The sequence below is a fragment of the Poecilia mexicana genome, unplaced genomic scaffold (assembly GCF_051168715.1).
Source record: "Poecilia mexicana isolate PSO_F unplaced genomic scaffold, ASM5116871v1 scaffold_5, whole genome shotgun sequence".
Classification (NCBI taxonomy): Eukaryota; Metazoa; Chordata; class Actinopteri; order Cyprinodontiformes; family Poeciliidae; genus Poecilia; species Poecilia mexicana.
Window position 1 is genome coordinate 28,085,858 of NW_028263374.1, and position 15,026 is coordinate 28,100,883.

The 15,026-nt window shown below is 36.8% G+C and overlaps 2 protein-coding genes across 4 annotated transcripts; both read right to left on the reverse strand.

Annotated features, from left to right (window-relative positions):
• Positions 1 to 1,650: 1,650 nt before the first annotated feature.
• LOC106905978 (uncharacterized) lies at positions 1,651 to 7,979 on the reverse strand. Its single transcript, XM_014971046.2, has 6 exons — positions 7,694 to 7,979; positions 4,842 to 4,922; positions 4,638 to 4,747; positions 3,766 to 3,837; positions 3,143 to 3,265; positions 1,651 to 3,051 (listed from the first exon to the last, which is right to left on the reverse strand). Exons 1-6 carry the CDS (start codon positions 7,758 to 7,760, stop codon positions 2,965 to 2,967), a joined length of 540 nt encoding a protein of 179 aa, XP_014826532.2. The 5' UTR covers positions 7,761 to 7,979; the 3' UTR covers positions 1,651 to 2,964.
• An 832-nt stretch (positions 7,980 to 8,811) lies between these two features.
• On the reverse strand, positions 8,812 to 13,318 carry LOC148159779 (uncharacterized). Of its 3 annotated transcripts, none has more exons than XM_088005829.1 (6): positions 13,059 to 13,318; positions 12,058 to 12,135; positions 11,854 to 11,963; positions 10,938 to 11,009; positions 9,555 to 9,677; positions 8,812 to 9,450 (listed from the first exon to the last, which is right to left on the reverse strand). In XM_088005829.1, the coding sequence occupies exons 1-6, from the start codon at positions 13,123 to 13,125 to the stop codon at positions 9,364 to 9,366; spliced, it is 537 nt and encodes a 178-aa protein (XP_087861955.1). In that variant the 5' UTR covers positions 13,126 to 13,318; the 3' UTR covers positions 8,812 to 9,363. The 3 variants fall into 3 exon arrangements, with proteins under 3 accessions (XP_087861955.1, XP_087861954.1, XP_087861956.1); XM_088005828.1 differs by having other exon boundaries at positions 12,058 to 12,138; positions 13,059 to 13,313; XM_088005830.1 differs by lacking the exon at positions 12,058 to 12,135.
• Positions 13,319 to 15,026: the final 1,708 nt, after the last annotated feature.

The following is a 15,026-nucleotide window of genomic DNA, read 5'->3' on the forward strand; positions in this document are numbered from 1 at the left end:
ATGGTTTGCTAGGATCGTTTGAACTGCCTTTTGTCTGTGAGAAAACAATACAGTGAAAGTTGTAGCTTTTCACACTCATCTGTGAAAGGCCGTAAACACGGCAGGGGTTTCTGGCTTGAGATAGAGGGTCAGAGATAGCTCCTGGTTGGAGGAGCAAAGATACGCCTTATTTGAATAAATTAAATACAAGAGGATAAAACTTTCTACACAGAAGTAACAAATTAGATTTGCTCTTGCAATTCTCCAAAGATGTCTTTGCACGTCTTTGCTTTTCTTTCTTTTCCATTTATGTCAGGTAAATGAATGTATGTCTCCGTCGTTCTGCAGTTTCTGGTGTAAGTTTGTGCATTGTCTTACTTCTAAGTTTATGCATTGTCTTATATTGGATTAAATTCTGTAATTCTGTGATGTCAACACGCATTGTTGTTTCCTTGTGCCTACACGTGGCCTGCCGAGAGGACCTGGGATCTAAAGGAAGAGAGAGCCAAACTGTTTTCTAAGTTTAAACTATTTTAGATATTATTCTTCCTTAACAATATCTACCAGGATTTGCTCAGGTTTGTCTGTAACTCTGGGAGGATTATTGAATCTAACGCGTTTCTTGATGAAATTAAAGTTCACCTTCAGCTCTTAAACACTGCCATGTATTTTAAACCCTGAGTTTTGTCTGTCAGGCATTAGCAGAAATTATAAGTTGCTGCCTGACTGCATTATGCTTATGACTAACGTCCAAGCTTTGCACTGCTTCCTTCAAACCTCTCATTGTAAAAAAAACAAAAAAACATTAAAGGTGCCAAGATTTTGATTAAATGTAATAAAAAATAAAAATAAATAAAATACAGCCACATCTGCTCTCAGTTACTGATGTTTTATTTTGAAGTCAATAAAAGCAGTGTTTTGATAATTTCCCCATTCTCAGTTCAGCTTGCCAACATTTTAAGGCGTTATGAAGTGAAAACATGTTGATTCAGTCTCCCTTACATTTCAGATGTTAATGTTACATTAAAAAACTATTTTTTGACACAAGCAGAAATTTCTCATCCTTTTTCTTACTTTTGGTCACATTTTGATGAAAATTTCAATTGTCACCAAGCTCACCACCATAATGTGTCATAAAGTCAGACTGATTGTTTTTGTTATTATTGATCTGGTGTTGATTTATTTCCGTTTTTCATGTGAGCTGGGACTGATTCATGTTGAAAATCTAAATATTAAGCTAGATTTTTCCAAATTACACACAATGGTTGGACCGCAGCGGTCACAGGCCGTATTTACAGGTTAAGATGGAGATTTAATTGTGTTTGTTTGACTTTTTCCTGTTTTTCTTTGATTTTTAAGGGGTGAGATATTTTCTAACTGTGCATAAAAGTGAAGGAGACGCAGAAAAACATGACGGAGTTGATAATTAAGCTGTAAATAAGTTCAGGGCGGATCTGTGTCCCATGATGATGATGATTAATGAAAAGGTTTCGGTGATTTAAATAAAGCACTAACATTCACCCATCTGAGTCAGCGTTTTCTTTTCTAACCTCATTTTTGGCCAAATTTGTTGAATCGCTTTTTAATATTTTTTTCTTTTAAAGATCATCCGAGGATCGAATATTTTCACTCTTTTAAGTTTTTGTCACATTTCAAACAAAAACTTCAATGTATTTTATAAAATGTATTTTATTTCATGACAGACCAACACAAAATGGAATGAATTTGTTACATTTATCAATTCAAATTGCATGTAAAGTATCTTAAAATTAAATTGATTGGAGGCACACCTTCCCCAGCCGGTGTTGTAAAGAAAAATGGACAAAAGGTTTGTAGACATTAAAAGCTGGTTGCCATTCGTTTATTGACATCCCAGCTTTGCTGTTAGTCTGTTAAAATAAGACAATATGACTCAGTTACCTCCATCTTTCATGATATCAAATTATTCTGACATTCACATTTCATAATAAATCCAATTTAAAATGTTAGCCTGATGTCTGCAAAAAACTAAAGCATATGTGTTTTTCTCATTGTTTTTATGAAATGACCATATAATTTGTAAAAACATCAAAAAAGAAATACATACATCTGGTTTTGAAAAACGTTTAGAAACAGGAAAACCATTAAGGAGAATAAAAAAAATCTCAGCAAATAATTGACATTCAGATTTTATTATAAACAGTTTCATAGCACTCTGTAATGCATGTAGAAAAATAAAGCAGATCTGTTTATTTTTCTAAATTTTTAATGTATTTTATTTCTAAAAACAACCAAAAGAAATCTCAGTGCACAAAGTTGTGTGGAAAAGCAAGAAAACTGTCACTGAAAGAATATAAAATCTCTTAGTATATTTACAGATTTTACAATAAATACAAATAAATCAAAAGAGATTAGTGTAATATATGCTGAAAAATAAAGCACATAGGTTTGTTATTCTCCTTTTTTATGAATTTACCATCAAATCTTTGAAAACAACCAAAAAAACGTGATTGGAAGTGCAAAATGTTGAATGTTTGAAGCAAGAAACTATCAAGGACAATATAAAATCTATCAGCAAATAATTAACATTCAGATTTCACTATAAATACAAAGTTTCATAAGATATTAATGTAATATCTGCTGAGAAATGAAACACGTTTATTTTTCTAGTTTTTTTGTGAATCCACCATCAAATTTGAAAAACACCCAAAATAACATCTGTTAGAGCACAAAGTTGTGCAGAGAAGCAAGAAAATCATCAGAAAAATTCTTAGAAAAAAATGACAGTCATGTAAATATCTCAACTATTCCAAACCCAAATTCAAATAAAAAAAATCAAATAGTTTCTGGTGATCTCTTTTCAGAGAAAAAGTGCGATAGTTTTACAGGTTTGGATGTTTTCTCAGAAAATCCTTCAGGTTTCTCCAGGTAAACGGCTCCAGGTAGGCATCTGGTGCCTTCAAAGACTCAGCAGGAACGTCAGAAATCAGAGCATCTCAGCAGCAGCTACTTCTTCAGGATCTGGTCGGAGAGCCAGTCCAGTCCCTCCACCAGACCGGCGCCGCTGACGGCACAGGACGACTGGACGAACCACTGCAGGAACACACACCAGGTCAAAGGTCACTCTCTTCCTAAGCGTCCACACACGTCCAAATTCTCTCTGATCACCACAGGAAGTACCTACCGGCTGCCGGACTCCTGATAGGCTGAGAGCCTCTGTGATGTCATCGACCGACATGACTCTGGGTAAGTCCTGTTTGTTAGCAAAAACCAGAACTGGAACTTCTCTCAGCTCATCCTCCTCCAGCTGCAAGGCAAACACAGAGTGACTGTATGAAATGGCTGTTTTACTGTTTTAAAGGTAACGATGTGTACTGTCTGGATGCGCCCACCAGAGGGCGATCTAACAGATGTATCAGACAGACAGAGAGAGAGAGAGAGAGAGAGAGAGAGAGAGAGAGAGAGAGAGAGAGAGAGCGCCTAATGACTGGCTTGTTATCTTCACAGTGGTGTTCATTCATGACCAAAATAAGTTCTGTTTCATTCTACTCTGGTTCATGTTATTGGGTTTACAGTAGCACTACATTTATCAGGATATTTAATTTTATTTAAAATTTGGAAATAATCTCCTACTTTAAGACTGAGACGAGACCCACTCCAGAAGATTTTGAACAGATTTTTTTTTTTTTTAAAGTCTCAGTCCAGAGGTCAGCAACCCTTCTGACCCTAGGAGCCATTTGTATCTTTGGTTCAGCTAAACACATTTGTTTAGCTTTAGTGAGTTTTATGTTGCAAACAGAAACTCACCTGCATAAGAAGCGTTTCTGTGGCCTCTTTAATCCTCTCTGAATCGCTGCTGTCAACCACATAAATAAAACCCTGGAGACAAACACAGCAAATGTTAAACAAATATGTTTGTAACATCAATTTTATTTTTAACAACACTAAAAATTAAGGGCAGCACAATATTTGAAAACATTAGCTGACTTTCATAGCCTTGTGACCTCATAGAAACACCTATTACACCCTGCTAGCCAGTGGGGGACTTCTTCTAATGCACTGATAGCGGCACTGATTTTTCATTTAGCACTTTTGCTAACTTTGAAAAAGTTTAGCGCACTTAGTTTGCCCTAAATTAATTTTTCAGGATATAGTCCAAAGTAGTAATCTATTTTGCTGCTTTGTAAACTAAACAGAAAGTTTTGGTTCCTGAATGTAATGAATTCTTCAAGTAGTTTGACGTTTATATTCATGCTCTTATTTTGAAGTGGGAGAAGGCCGTTTTACGAAGTCTTTCTGTTTCCTCTCATGTTCTCCACACATGAGCAAAGACAAAATGCCAGTTGACATCAGCGGTAACATTTCACAAGTAAGATGAGCATATCACAGTTTTCACTTTGTGAATGGAATATTTATTTACTGTATTTATGTCCACTAGGACATAAGTAGTGGAAAATAGTAGCTTCTTCTTCCTAGCTAGGGAAATGCTCGCATTAGCTAGCATTTCGCTAACAGTGGTGTCGCTAACAGTGCTAGCACTGTTAGCGACACCATTGTTTGATGTAACAGTGGTGTCCAGCTGGCTTTGAAGCCAAATACTTTTCTCATGGATGCATCAAAGTGACTGAACTTTTCAACCAGAGGCTTCATAAGTACTTTGACACCTGCGGTAGTTGTACCTGCGTGTTGGCGTAGTAATGTCTCCACAGCGGTTTGGTCATGTGATGATAACCAATATCCCAAACTGTGAAACTGATGTTTCTGTGCTCCACCGTCTCCACATTGAAACCTGAACAGGAAAACACAGGCATGTGACTTTAAAACACTGCAGTTCTTTTACTCTGAGGTGAGATAGGAAGAGGTCAGAGGTCAGAACCACTCACCGATGGTCGGGATGGTAGTGACCACGTTGCCCAGCTTCAGTTTGTACAGCAAAGTGGTTTTACCTGCACCATCCAGACCCACTGCAGACACAAAGAGAAGAGAGATGTCAGAACCAGAACCAGAGCTGAGTTCTGATACAGGGTGGTTTGTTTCCCACAGGTCCCCTAAATGTGCAGGTGTGTAATGGGTACAGCAGAGGCGACATCAAGTCGACAGATAAGTTTCCTGAAATACAGGTGAGAAAGATGAGACGGGACAACGGAGTGGCATAACTTCTGGAATCTCTGCAATTATATTTATTAAACATTTAATTCAATCAATTATCCGATAAAACAAGCTTAAACTCTTAAATAATATTAAAATCAAATATTTCAAAATCAAAATACATCAGTCTCATATTCAATTCTCAGCTTAACAATGCCAAATTTAAATTCTCAGATTATATTAAACTCAAATTATTTAGATAAAACCAAAATACCCAAACATATTGTCTTTTAAAATAGAAAAGAAAATATAAAATAATATAATATTAAATATATTACATAAATATCTAATTATAAATATTAATATGTACAACATATTATTGACATATTTATAGAAAATATATAATTTAATATATTAAATATAATATATACATGTACTATATTCAATGATAGTAAACACCTCAACTAAAATACATAAATCTGTACATAAAATACTATGTTAAGTCTATTTAGAACTGTGAGGCCATTTCCCCACATCAGTTTAATATTCACAGAGGTCTATTAAACACTTTAACTTAAACTCAAAACATATGTACATCTAAATGAAGGTTCTCCCATCAGTCAGCATATTTAGCCAGTATAACGGTCTATTGTTACACCTGTGAGGGTGAGTAGCTCTATGTCGCTTCATTTCGACCTTAACATCAAACGTACAACGGTCGTCACACGTAACTAACGGCTGGCTAGCCAAATTAGTTAGTAGCAACTCTTACAAAATACAATAATAAAACTGCACCTTGCAACATGTAACCATCTGGCCAGAATAGTTGACACAAAGCGAAACTCGGTTTTATAAGTGGTTTTCCACCGGATAGTAACCAACCTGAAATGCAGGTGAGAAAGATGAGACGGGACAACCGAGTGGGCAGCAATCCGTGTATGGTTCGGAGCTTCTGGGATCTCTGCGGTTATGAAGGAGTTCAGAGGAACACACAGAAAACCGCTGCGCCATGTCGCCCTCTGCTGGTTGGCTTATGCCACACCATTCTCACTAATCTCATGAGGATGTGAAACAAATTTTGTGCCTGTCACAGGCGCATAAATAACACTTAGTGGTGGATTTATAAAATACATAGATCCCACAATTTAACCGGAAGTGATTAAATTGACAAGCTGACAAGCGCAGCGTAAAGCATAGATGAACCAAGACCAACAAAAAGAAAATATATGGACACTGTGTTGACCAACCAATGTGCAAGAGAACTGTAACAAAATGGCTGCTGTTGGGATGGACAGAGAATGGAAACATGTCAGATGATGTGGACAAGCTGCCTCCGACATATTTCACTACCTAGTGAACAGGAAGAGTGGGTACAACATGGAGGCGCTTCACAACCTGAAAGTTATGGACGCATACAATCAATGTTTAAACGGATTTGTAAAGAATGTACTAACTTCATGTGAATAACAAGGTTATGGTGACTGGCAGAGTAATTACGTGTAGTTACTCGGGCTGTAGCGATTCCTCGAATGATTCGAGAATATCGATTATTAAAATTCTTAGAGGAAAATTTATCTGCTTCGAAGCTTCATAAAATTATGTTTTAATTATTTAGCGCACTGTGTTCCAGCCGGATGATTATATGTGTTGCGCAACGCTCTCACTTCCATCTCTGAGTTGTTGCTAAGTGGTAGCAGCAAATAAATCAAGATGTCCCAAAAGCATTGGCGGACTGGCACAGGGGTATTTCAGCAGAGACGTGCTGCGCAGCCCAGAAGTTCGCTCTTCATGCAGAAGGTAATATGAGGCCTTACACAGAATCAGGATTTAGCTCTCTCAGCAACAGAAACAGCAACATTAAACCTGTCGGGGAAAACATAAACTAAATTTGCTTTGCATTGTACCCACATTATGACAATGATACAGTATGATCCGTTTAAATATTAGATTCTCCATTTATATTGGTTGTTGCTATGTTGTTGTACGGTATTTTAAGACACTGTTCAATATGCCCCTTTTTAACTTTCTGCCCCCACCCCTCCAAAGGTCTCTGCACGGCCCTGCAAACCCGCACAAAGGTGTTAAATATAGAAAATGCCAACCAGAATACTTTTTCCTCCATTGCTTCCTGGCGCCCTTCTCTGGCACAGCACCCCTATGCACTGTAAACACTGCACACTCACTTTTATATATATATATATATATATATATATATATATATATATATATATATATAATCATTTCATAGTTGTCTTACCTATGTATTTTAATAGATTTTATATAATTTTTATTTTTTTGTGTGTGTGCAAAAAACGGCATTTGTTTAAAAGGTCCTATACAGATAAAAGTATAAACGTGTCTACTATGCTACCTCCTTTACCACCTGGACTTCAATGAAATCACAAAAGGGCCTATATTACAGATCTGTTACACTTAAAGTTAAATATTTCAACTCAACTCTATTTTGTATTTTTATTAATCATGGCTACGGATAATGAAAACTGTGTCTCAGAAAATGTAAATAACACAAAACTGTTTTGAAAGAGCATATTTAATGTATAAATATGTTATGGCCCACCGTATCTGCATTCCCAGAGTTTACCACAGTTTTACAGCCAGAATGACGTCACAATAACCACAAACTCACCCATTATAATCCTGACGGGATTCTTGGAGGTGAAGATGGAGAGGATCTGTGAAATGATGGCTCCCATGACGGCGGTTCAGGTAGGGACTGTCCGGGTTGGGCTGCGGGTCTCCGAGATTGGCTATTTGCCGTGTTTCTTACAACACCGTGGGCGTGTTTCTCTTCTCCACGGCGTCATCTCAACAGCTGTCAGCACAATCCACGGTGGAAGGAAGCACGTAAACAAAACCTGGATCACTGGGAAACTCCGAGGCACCTCATGACCTCACTTCCGGGTTGCTTTCAAAATGTACTTTCAAAATAAAGGTACTCATCGTACTCATATAATGATTTTAATTTATCTATTAATTTAATTATTTAATAAATAGTAAATTAATAATAGTAATTTATTTATTTATTTCTTAAAGCTTAGACCGGAGGTGTCCAAACTTAACTGTTTAGTTGAAAGCACATGGCGCAAAATAATTATATTTTTAAAATTTTTAAAGCAAACCCTTTGTTCCCCTTTTTATTTTATATGTTCCATAGTAAACAAAAAAATATACAACTTTATTGTCAAAGTCAATAAATTAGTTGAATCTTTGTAGTAAACTAAGCAGTGAATCATTGCAGATTGTGTCTGTATGTGACAAGACCAGTTTTTATTGTTTTCGTTTGTTTCTTTGTTTTTTGTTTGAGTTTTATTCACGCTGCAAGAATTGCTATTGATTAAAAAGCAGGTTATTCATTAAGGTTGTAGTTACTCCAAAATTTATATGAACAACAGAACTTTATTGATAAATGAGAATCTATTTGCAACTATTTCTAAAGATGTTCATCTGTAAAGAAGGTTGCCCTATACACAAATATTAATATTCATTCTGATATAACTACGTTGTATTTGCTGTTTTCAGAACAGCTGAGTTCCAGATGAAAATATGGTTATAAAAGTTTGTTTATGATCCACTTATTACACAAAAAACAAAATTACTAGTTTTAGTCATTTTGAAAAATCAAATATTTTTTTTATGCAAAATACTGTGAGACAAGTTAGAAACCATGACTGGCGCCTTCTGATTATCTACTTTAGTTGGAAGTATCATCTGAACAAACCACAAAACACATGAAAGAATAAAAACTTAAATTTGGTCAAAAATTTGACTTTTTAAATTTTATTTAAAAACTTTATTCTTTACAGTCATACTTGTGCAGTTAAGAGTCTGTCAAAATAAGATGATAGGATTTAGCTGCTTCTGGCTTTTATTATATCAAATGATATCAACATTTAGATTTCACAATAAATACAGTTTCATAAAATATTTGTGTAATACCTGCAGAAAATTAAAGCACATTAAGGCATATTTTTCTCCTTTTTTGGTAAATTTACCACAAAATCCTCTTGTAAAAGCATCCAAAATAAACAGCTAGTGACTGGTAGTGTACAACGTTTTATGAAGAATCAAAAAATCATCAGGAATAACATAAAATCTTACAGCAATGATATCACAACGATTCCAAACCCAAATAGTTTCTGATGATCTCTTTTCAGAGAAAAAGTGCAATAGTTTTACAGGTTTGGACGTTTTCTCAGAAAATCCTTCAGGTTTCTCCAGGTAAACGGCTCCAGGTAGGCGCCTGGTGCCTTCAAAGACTCAGCAGGAACGTCAGAAATCAGAGCATCTCAGCAGCAGCTACTTCTTCAGGATCTGGTCGGAGAGCCAGTCCAGTCCCTCCACCAGACCGGCGCCGCTGACGGCACAGGACGACTGGACGAACCACTGCAGGAACACACACCAGGTCAAAGGTCGCTCTCTACCTGTAATAGCCCTAAGGGTCCACCTGAGACCGCCTGTTCTCTCTGATCACCACAGGAAGTACCTACCGGCTGCTGGACTCCTGATAGGCTAAGAGCCTCTGTGATGTCACCGACCGGCATGGCTCTGGGTAAGTCCTGTTTGTTAGCAAAAACCAGAACTGGAACTTCTCTCAGCTCATCCTCCTCCAGCTGCAAGACAAACACAGAGCAGGGATTAGAGTCTCAGATTACTGTAATCTGGCTTAATCTCTGGAAATTATTTCAAACTAACATTACTTTGAACAAGGTTTTTCCTTTCTTTAGTATTCTATAGCAATAGTAGATTACGTGTCCCTGCTGCATGATGCTGCCACCACCATGTTTCACTGCAGGAACAGAATTTCAATACAAACATGTTTCTACTTTGAAATTGAGAAAAAAACTTCTTGAGATGTTTTTTAAAACAGATATTTAGGCTGGATTCCCACCAGCCCTGTCAAGTTTGCTTTTCTAACCAACTCCAGCCTGCTTGTCTGGTCAAAGTCTGGTCCGCTTGGGGATATGTGAATGTGCAATCGAACCAAAAAAGGGAACTCTGGTCCACCTACAAATCTCGGTCTGGGTTTGGTTGTAGTGAACTTTTTTGGGGTTCAAATGCAAGTGTGAACGCCAGTGGACTGGAGACCACGGCCCTAGCAGGAAGTGGACTGTAGCACAGAGCATTCTGGGTAAATACAACCAAAAAATATATGCTAACTGGCACTGGCAGGAGAAATAACATATCCTTTACCACAGACGAAAGAGAAATCCTGCAACCACTAAAATCTAACGCCACTCCATTTTTATTTGCATTTTGTGAAACAGGAAGTTGCACAAAAGCTGGACTGTTGTCTCCTTCAGAGGTTCTTGGGCTGTTTCCATCAGTGGTTCTTGGTGCAGTGCCCCCACAGGCGAGGAGGGGAACAGGTTGCTCAAAGGGTTTGGTTAGTTTGACACACTGGAGCAAGAAAGAGAACCACAATTGAACCCGTCTACCGACTATCAGGTGGGAAAAACAAAATAATCTCAGTCCAGGCAGAGATTATTATTTTAGGGTGTAAAGGAGTCAACAGCCTTTAGACCCTAAGATACGTTTTTATCTTTGGTTCAGCTTTTGTTTAGATCTACAAGAGCAACTCTTCAAAATGAAAGATTTTGTCTCTGTTTTTCAATCTAAAGATATATAATTTTCATTTTAGTTAAAAAAATGTTTTATAGAAAAGCACTTCAAAAAGCATGTAGTTTACAACCTGATGAAACTAAAGAATTACTTACATTATTAGTGTTATTCTATGTGGAAATATTATGAATATATTGTACTGAAAAACCCTCTACATTTTAAAACTTTGCTAAATTTCTTAGTATTTTTGGTCAGTTATTGGTGCAAACGTCTCAACATGCACTGAGTTTATGTTGTGAACAGAAGCTCACCTGCCTGTGCAGCTCATCTGCAGCCTCTTTAATCCTCTCAGAGTCGCTGCTGTCAATCACAAAAATCAAACCCTGAAGACAAAGAAACGGAAAATTAAGCAAAAATGGTTACAATATTTATTGTATTAGAAAAATCAGCTAAATTAATTGTGATAAATGAAAATTTTCTACGGATGCGCTATGCATCAGCATTAACATCGGTATCAGTTGATTTTTGTCATTTTTTTAACGATTGCTATCACTCCAGTAAGTTTAACAAGTTAATTTATTTCCATCTTGTTTTTATTTGTGTTTGAGTTTTCTACTTATTTATTACTAACTAGTTTACATTAGTTTAATGTAACTATTAAACTGGCTACATTAGCAGCTAGTTTAATTAGTAACATTAAAGTAGTTACTAACGTAACTAATTTGAAACATTTCAAACTAGTCACATTAAACTAGTTTTTTGTTTGTTACATCTGTAACAAAAAATACATGAAACAATTTCAATTTAATTTCCATTAGTAAACTAGTTGAATTAAACTAGTAAACTAGTCTAATATAAAACTAGTGTGGTAGTTACTAATGTTAATTGTACATTAAACAATTCTGAAGTATTTCAGACAAAATGAATGTAAACAGAAAATCAGTATAATAAAAAGGCTTCCTAGCAACCGTTGCTAAGACAATTCTAATTTTGTTTGCCTCTACTTGCCTCTACTTTGCCATATTTTACACCAATCCACTATACTACCTAATCTGGGGAATCAGCAGAACCTGTTTGGCAGCAGGAAGTAGGCTAAAGCATCTCAAAAAGCAACACACCACGTAAAATTAGAAAAGCAAAGAAAAAAGATAAGACAGGTCAAAAACTTTTCCCATGTGTGCATCAAAGTGACGTACTGCAGGTTAATGAATTCTGCAGTATTTCTACCTGCGTGTTGGTGTAGTAATGTCTCCACAGCGGTCTGATGACGGTCTGACCACCGACATCCCAAACGGTGAAACTGATGTTTTTATACTCCACCGTCTCCACGTTGAAACCTGAACAGGAAAAAGAAAGTGTATGGCTTTAAAACGCTGCGGCTCTTTAACTCCGAGGTCAGACAGAAAGAGGTCAGAGGTCAGAACCACCCACCAATGGTCGGGATGGTGGTGACCACTTCAGCCAGCTTCAGTTTGTACAGCAGTGTGGTTTTACCTGCAGCATCCAGGCCTACTGCAGACACACAAACAGAACAGCTGTCAGAACCTGAACTGGTTCTGATCCAGGGCGGCATGAAAAATAAACTGAAGAACCTTTAAAGGATTCAGCAGACCAGTCACAAAGTGAATTAAATGACATCATTTATTATCCACAGCGGTCTGTAGATGTCCCATTATTAATGACACACAAACAAATTCCCAGGCAGACCAGAAAAAGCCCACAGCATCACAGATCTTCCACCGTGCTCAACAGTTGCTCTAAGGTGCTTCCATGAATATCTTTTCCTTCCAGATCCACCTCAGATCAGTGCCGGCCCAAGGCATTGCAAACTAAGCAGCTGCTTAGGACACCCACACCACCAGGGGGCCCCCAAGAGCACCAAGATAACATGATAAAATATATCCATATATATTTAAAATAAGACTCAATAATACAAACTATATGCTTTTACCCGTGGAAAAACAATTTTGTTGTGATAGTTGTTACATAAATTATTGTTAATCTCTTCCTGTTGACGGCTGCTTTTGGGAAAATAAAAGATATCAAACCTGTTAACTGGTTTACTGTAAATTTAGTGTTTATCAACTGATGTTACGTTCAAATAGTTAAAATAATATTGTACACTTAAACATCACTCTATTTCAAAATCAGATTTGTATTTATTTATTTATTTTTAGTTGGCTACTTCTGTAAAAATCAACATATAATAACACTGGTACAATGTAGCTAATAACTTTGCAGATACAAAAACATGCTGAACACTTTTTCCGCTGTATTGTTGCGCCTCTCCAGCAGCGCCCTTATGTGTTGAATATAGCGCATACACTGGTTGTAGGGATTGATTACAAATAAACACTTATTGATTAGCATAGGACATTTTGGCCACTGATAGAATGTCTAATTTAATTTAAAATGGTGTTGCAGTAACTCACCCATTAGAATCCTGACCGGAGTCTTGGAGATGAACCTGGAGAAGATCTGTGAGATGATGACTCCCATGATGAAGGTCCAGGTAGGAACCGTCCCAGGTTAAGGCTGCGTGTCTGCGTGTCCGTGGGTGCCCCGTGTTTTATACACCACCACCGTGGGTGTGTTTCTCTAATACACGTTGTCATCCCGGCAGGTGTCAGCTCGGTCCACGGTGGAAGGACGCACGTAAACACAGCTGGCTCACCGGGAAACTTTTAAACATCTCATGACATCACTTCCGCCTCCACAGCTTTCAAAATAAAAGCACTGAGGCTTTTGCATCTAAACAAGTTTAAAACGACTCAAGATTTAGATTTTGTGTAAGTGAAAGAACATTTATTTATTTATTTATTTGTAGTGAACTAACTTGGCTTCACTTTTAGTACTCTTAGTGTGTGTGTGTGTGTGTGTGTGTGTGGGCGCGTGCGTGTGTGTGCGTGCGTGTGTGTATCTCATTAATGTTATAATTACTTAAAAATGAAGTAATAATTTTTCTCAGCCTTCTAAGGTAATGAAAACTTAAGATAAATCTATTCTGAAGCCGAACCATCTTCAGTTTTATTTTGAAAAATCTTCCGCTTCCTGTTTGTTTTAGCGCGTAGCAGGAAGTGATGCAGTTTGCTCTGCCTCTTTCTTGTGTTCGTTGGCAGGTATGACACAACCAGGTTGGTCTGGATCAGTGGTGTGGAACTCATTTGGCCCAAATGATCTTGAATCAAGATCATGATTCCTCTTATTAAAGGGCCGGTTGTACCTGAATATATTTGCAAAACCTGTCCAGAAACTGTTAAAATATCAATGAATTCTTAAAATTAAATAACATTATTAAACATCTTTCCAGTTCTTCCAGGATTTTGTGATACTGTTCATGTTTTTTATAATACAAATCAAAGTGTTTGTGTTATTAATTTGGAAATATTTGCAATATTTGCACTCATTTATGAAGACTTTTTATTACTCGCTGTATAGATCATGGTCTACAATCTGACATCACTGAAGGCTGAGGCAGCTGTTTAGTACAAGCAATAAAGTTTTTGACAAGTTTTGAGAAAATTCTGCTGTGAATTCCCATTTATGTGAAGTGTTGGGATTTGGTTATTTTACTTCAATGTCCATGATAATTCTCAAGAAACTGGAGGGACTGATTGTTATAATTTGGCAGTAAACAGATAAAAACTACATTGACTTGATTGATAACATAATATTTAAGCAGACTAAAATTTGTCTATCAAACTACATGGTTTGTTGGAAATCAAGACAGTAAGAGAAGGAGCTTCAGTTATTTATAGTTTCTTCTTATAAGTTTTCATGGTTGACTTGGTGAAATTATGTCATTTTCTCTACATTTGTTATGTTTGGTCGTAGCCTACTGATTTGATGTGCAGAATGATTTCTCAGTGTTTTCTGCAGAAGCTCTGTGTCTGATTCAAAGTGAAGAAATGTTTGATGGAAAAAACTTAGATCAGATTTATTTGGGAATGTATGATGCAAAATTCACTTTTTGCATGTTTTATTGTACTCCCATTCTTGGGAGTACAATAAAACATGCTTCTAAAAGCATTTTGTTGGTGACTAACCATCCAGAAACCACTTGCTACATTCTTGTTGGTTGTGCAAGAGGCTCTACTTCTGCTTTTCAAAGATGTAAGATGTAAGGTTGATTGCACATCTCTTTCCAGCCATTTTCCAAGTGCAAGTGTAAACATTGAAACCAGGCAGAACTGAACAGATTACGATCTCATCTAAAACATGGTTTAGATCTTTCCTAACCTGTTCAAGGCAGCACGATAAGACGGAGTCGTCTGGTTTGAAGGGAAGTTTACGCTGCCAAAGTTGTCCACAGAGTTTGCTGAACTGGCAGTACCTGTATTTTAAGGCATTCATTAATCATAAGCAGGCTGCTGTATCTCTCATCTCCATGTAGAACCGTC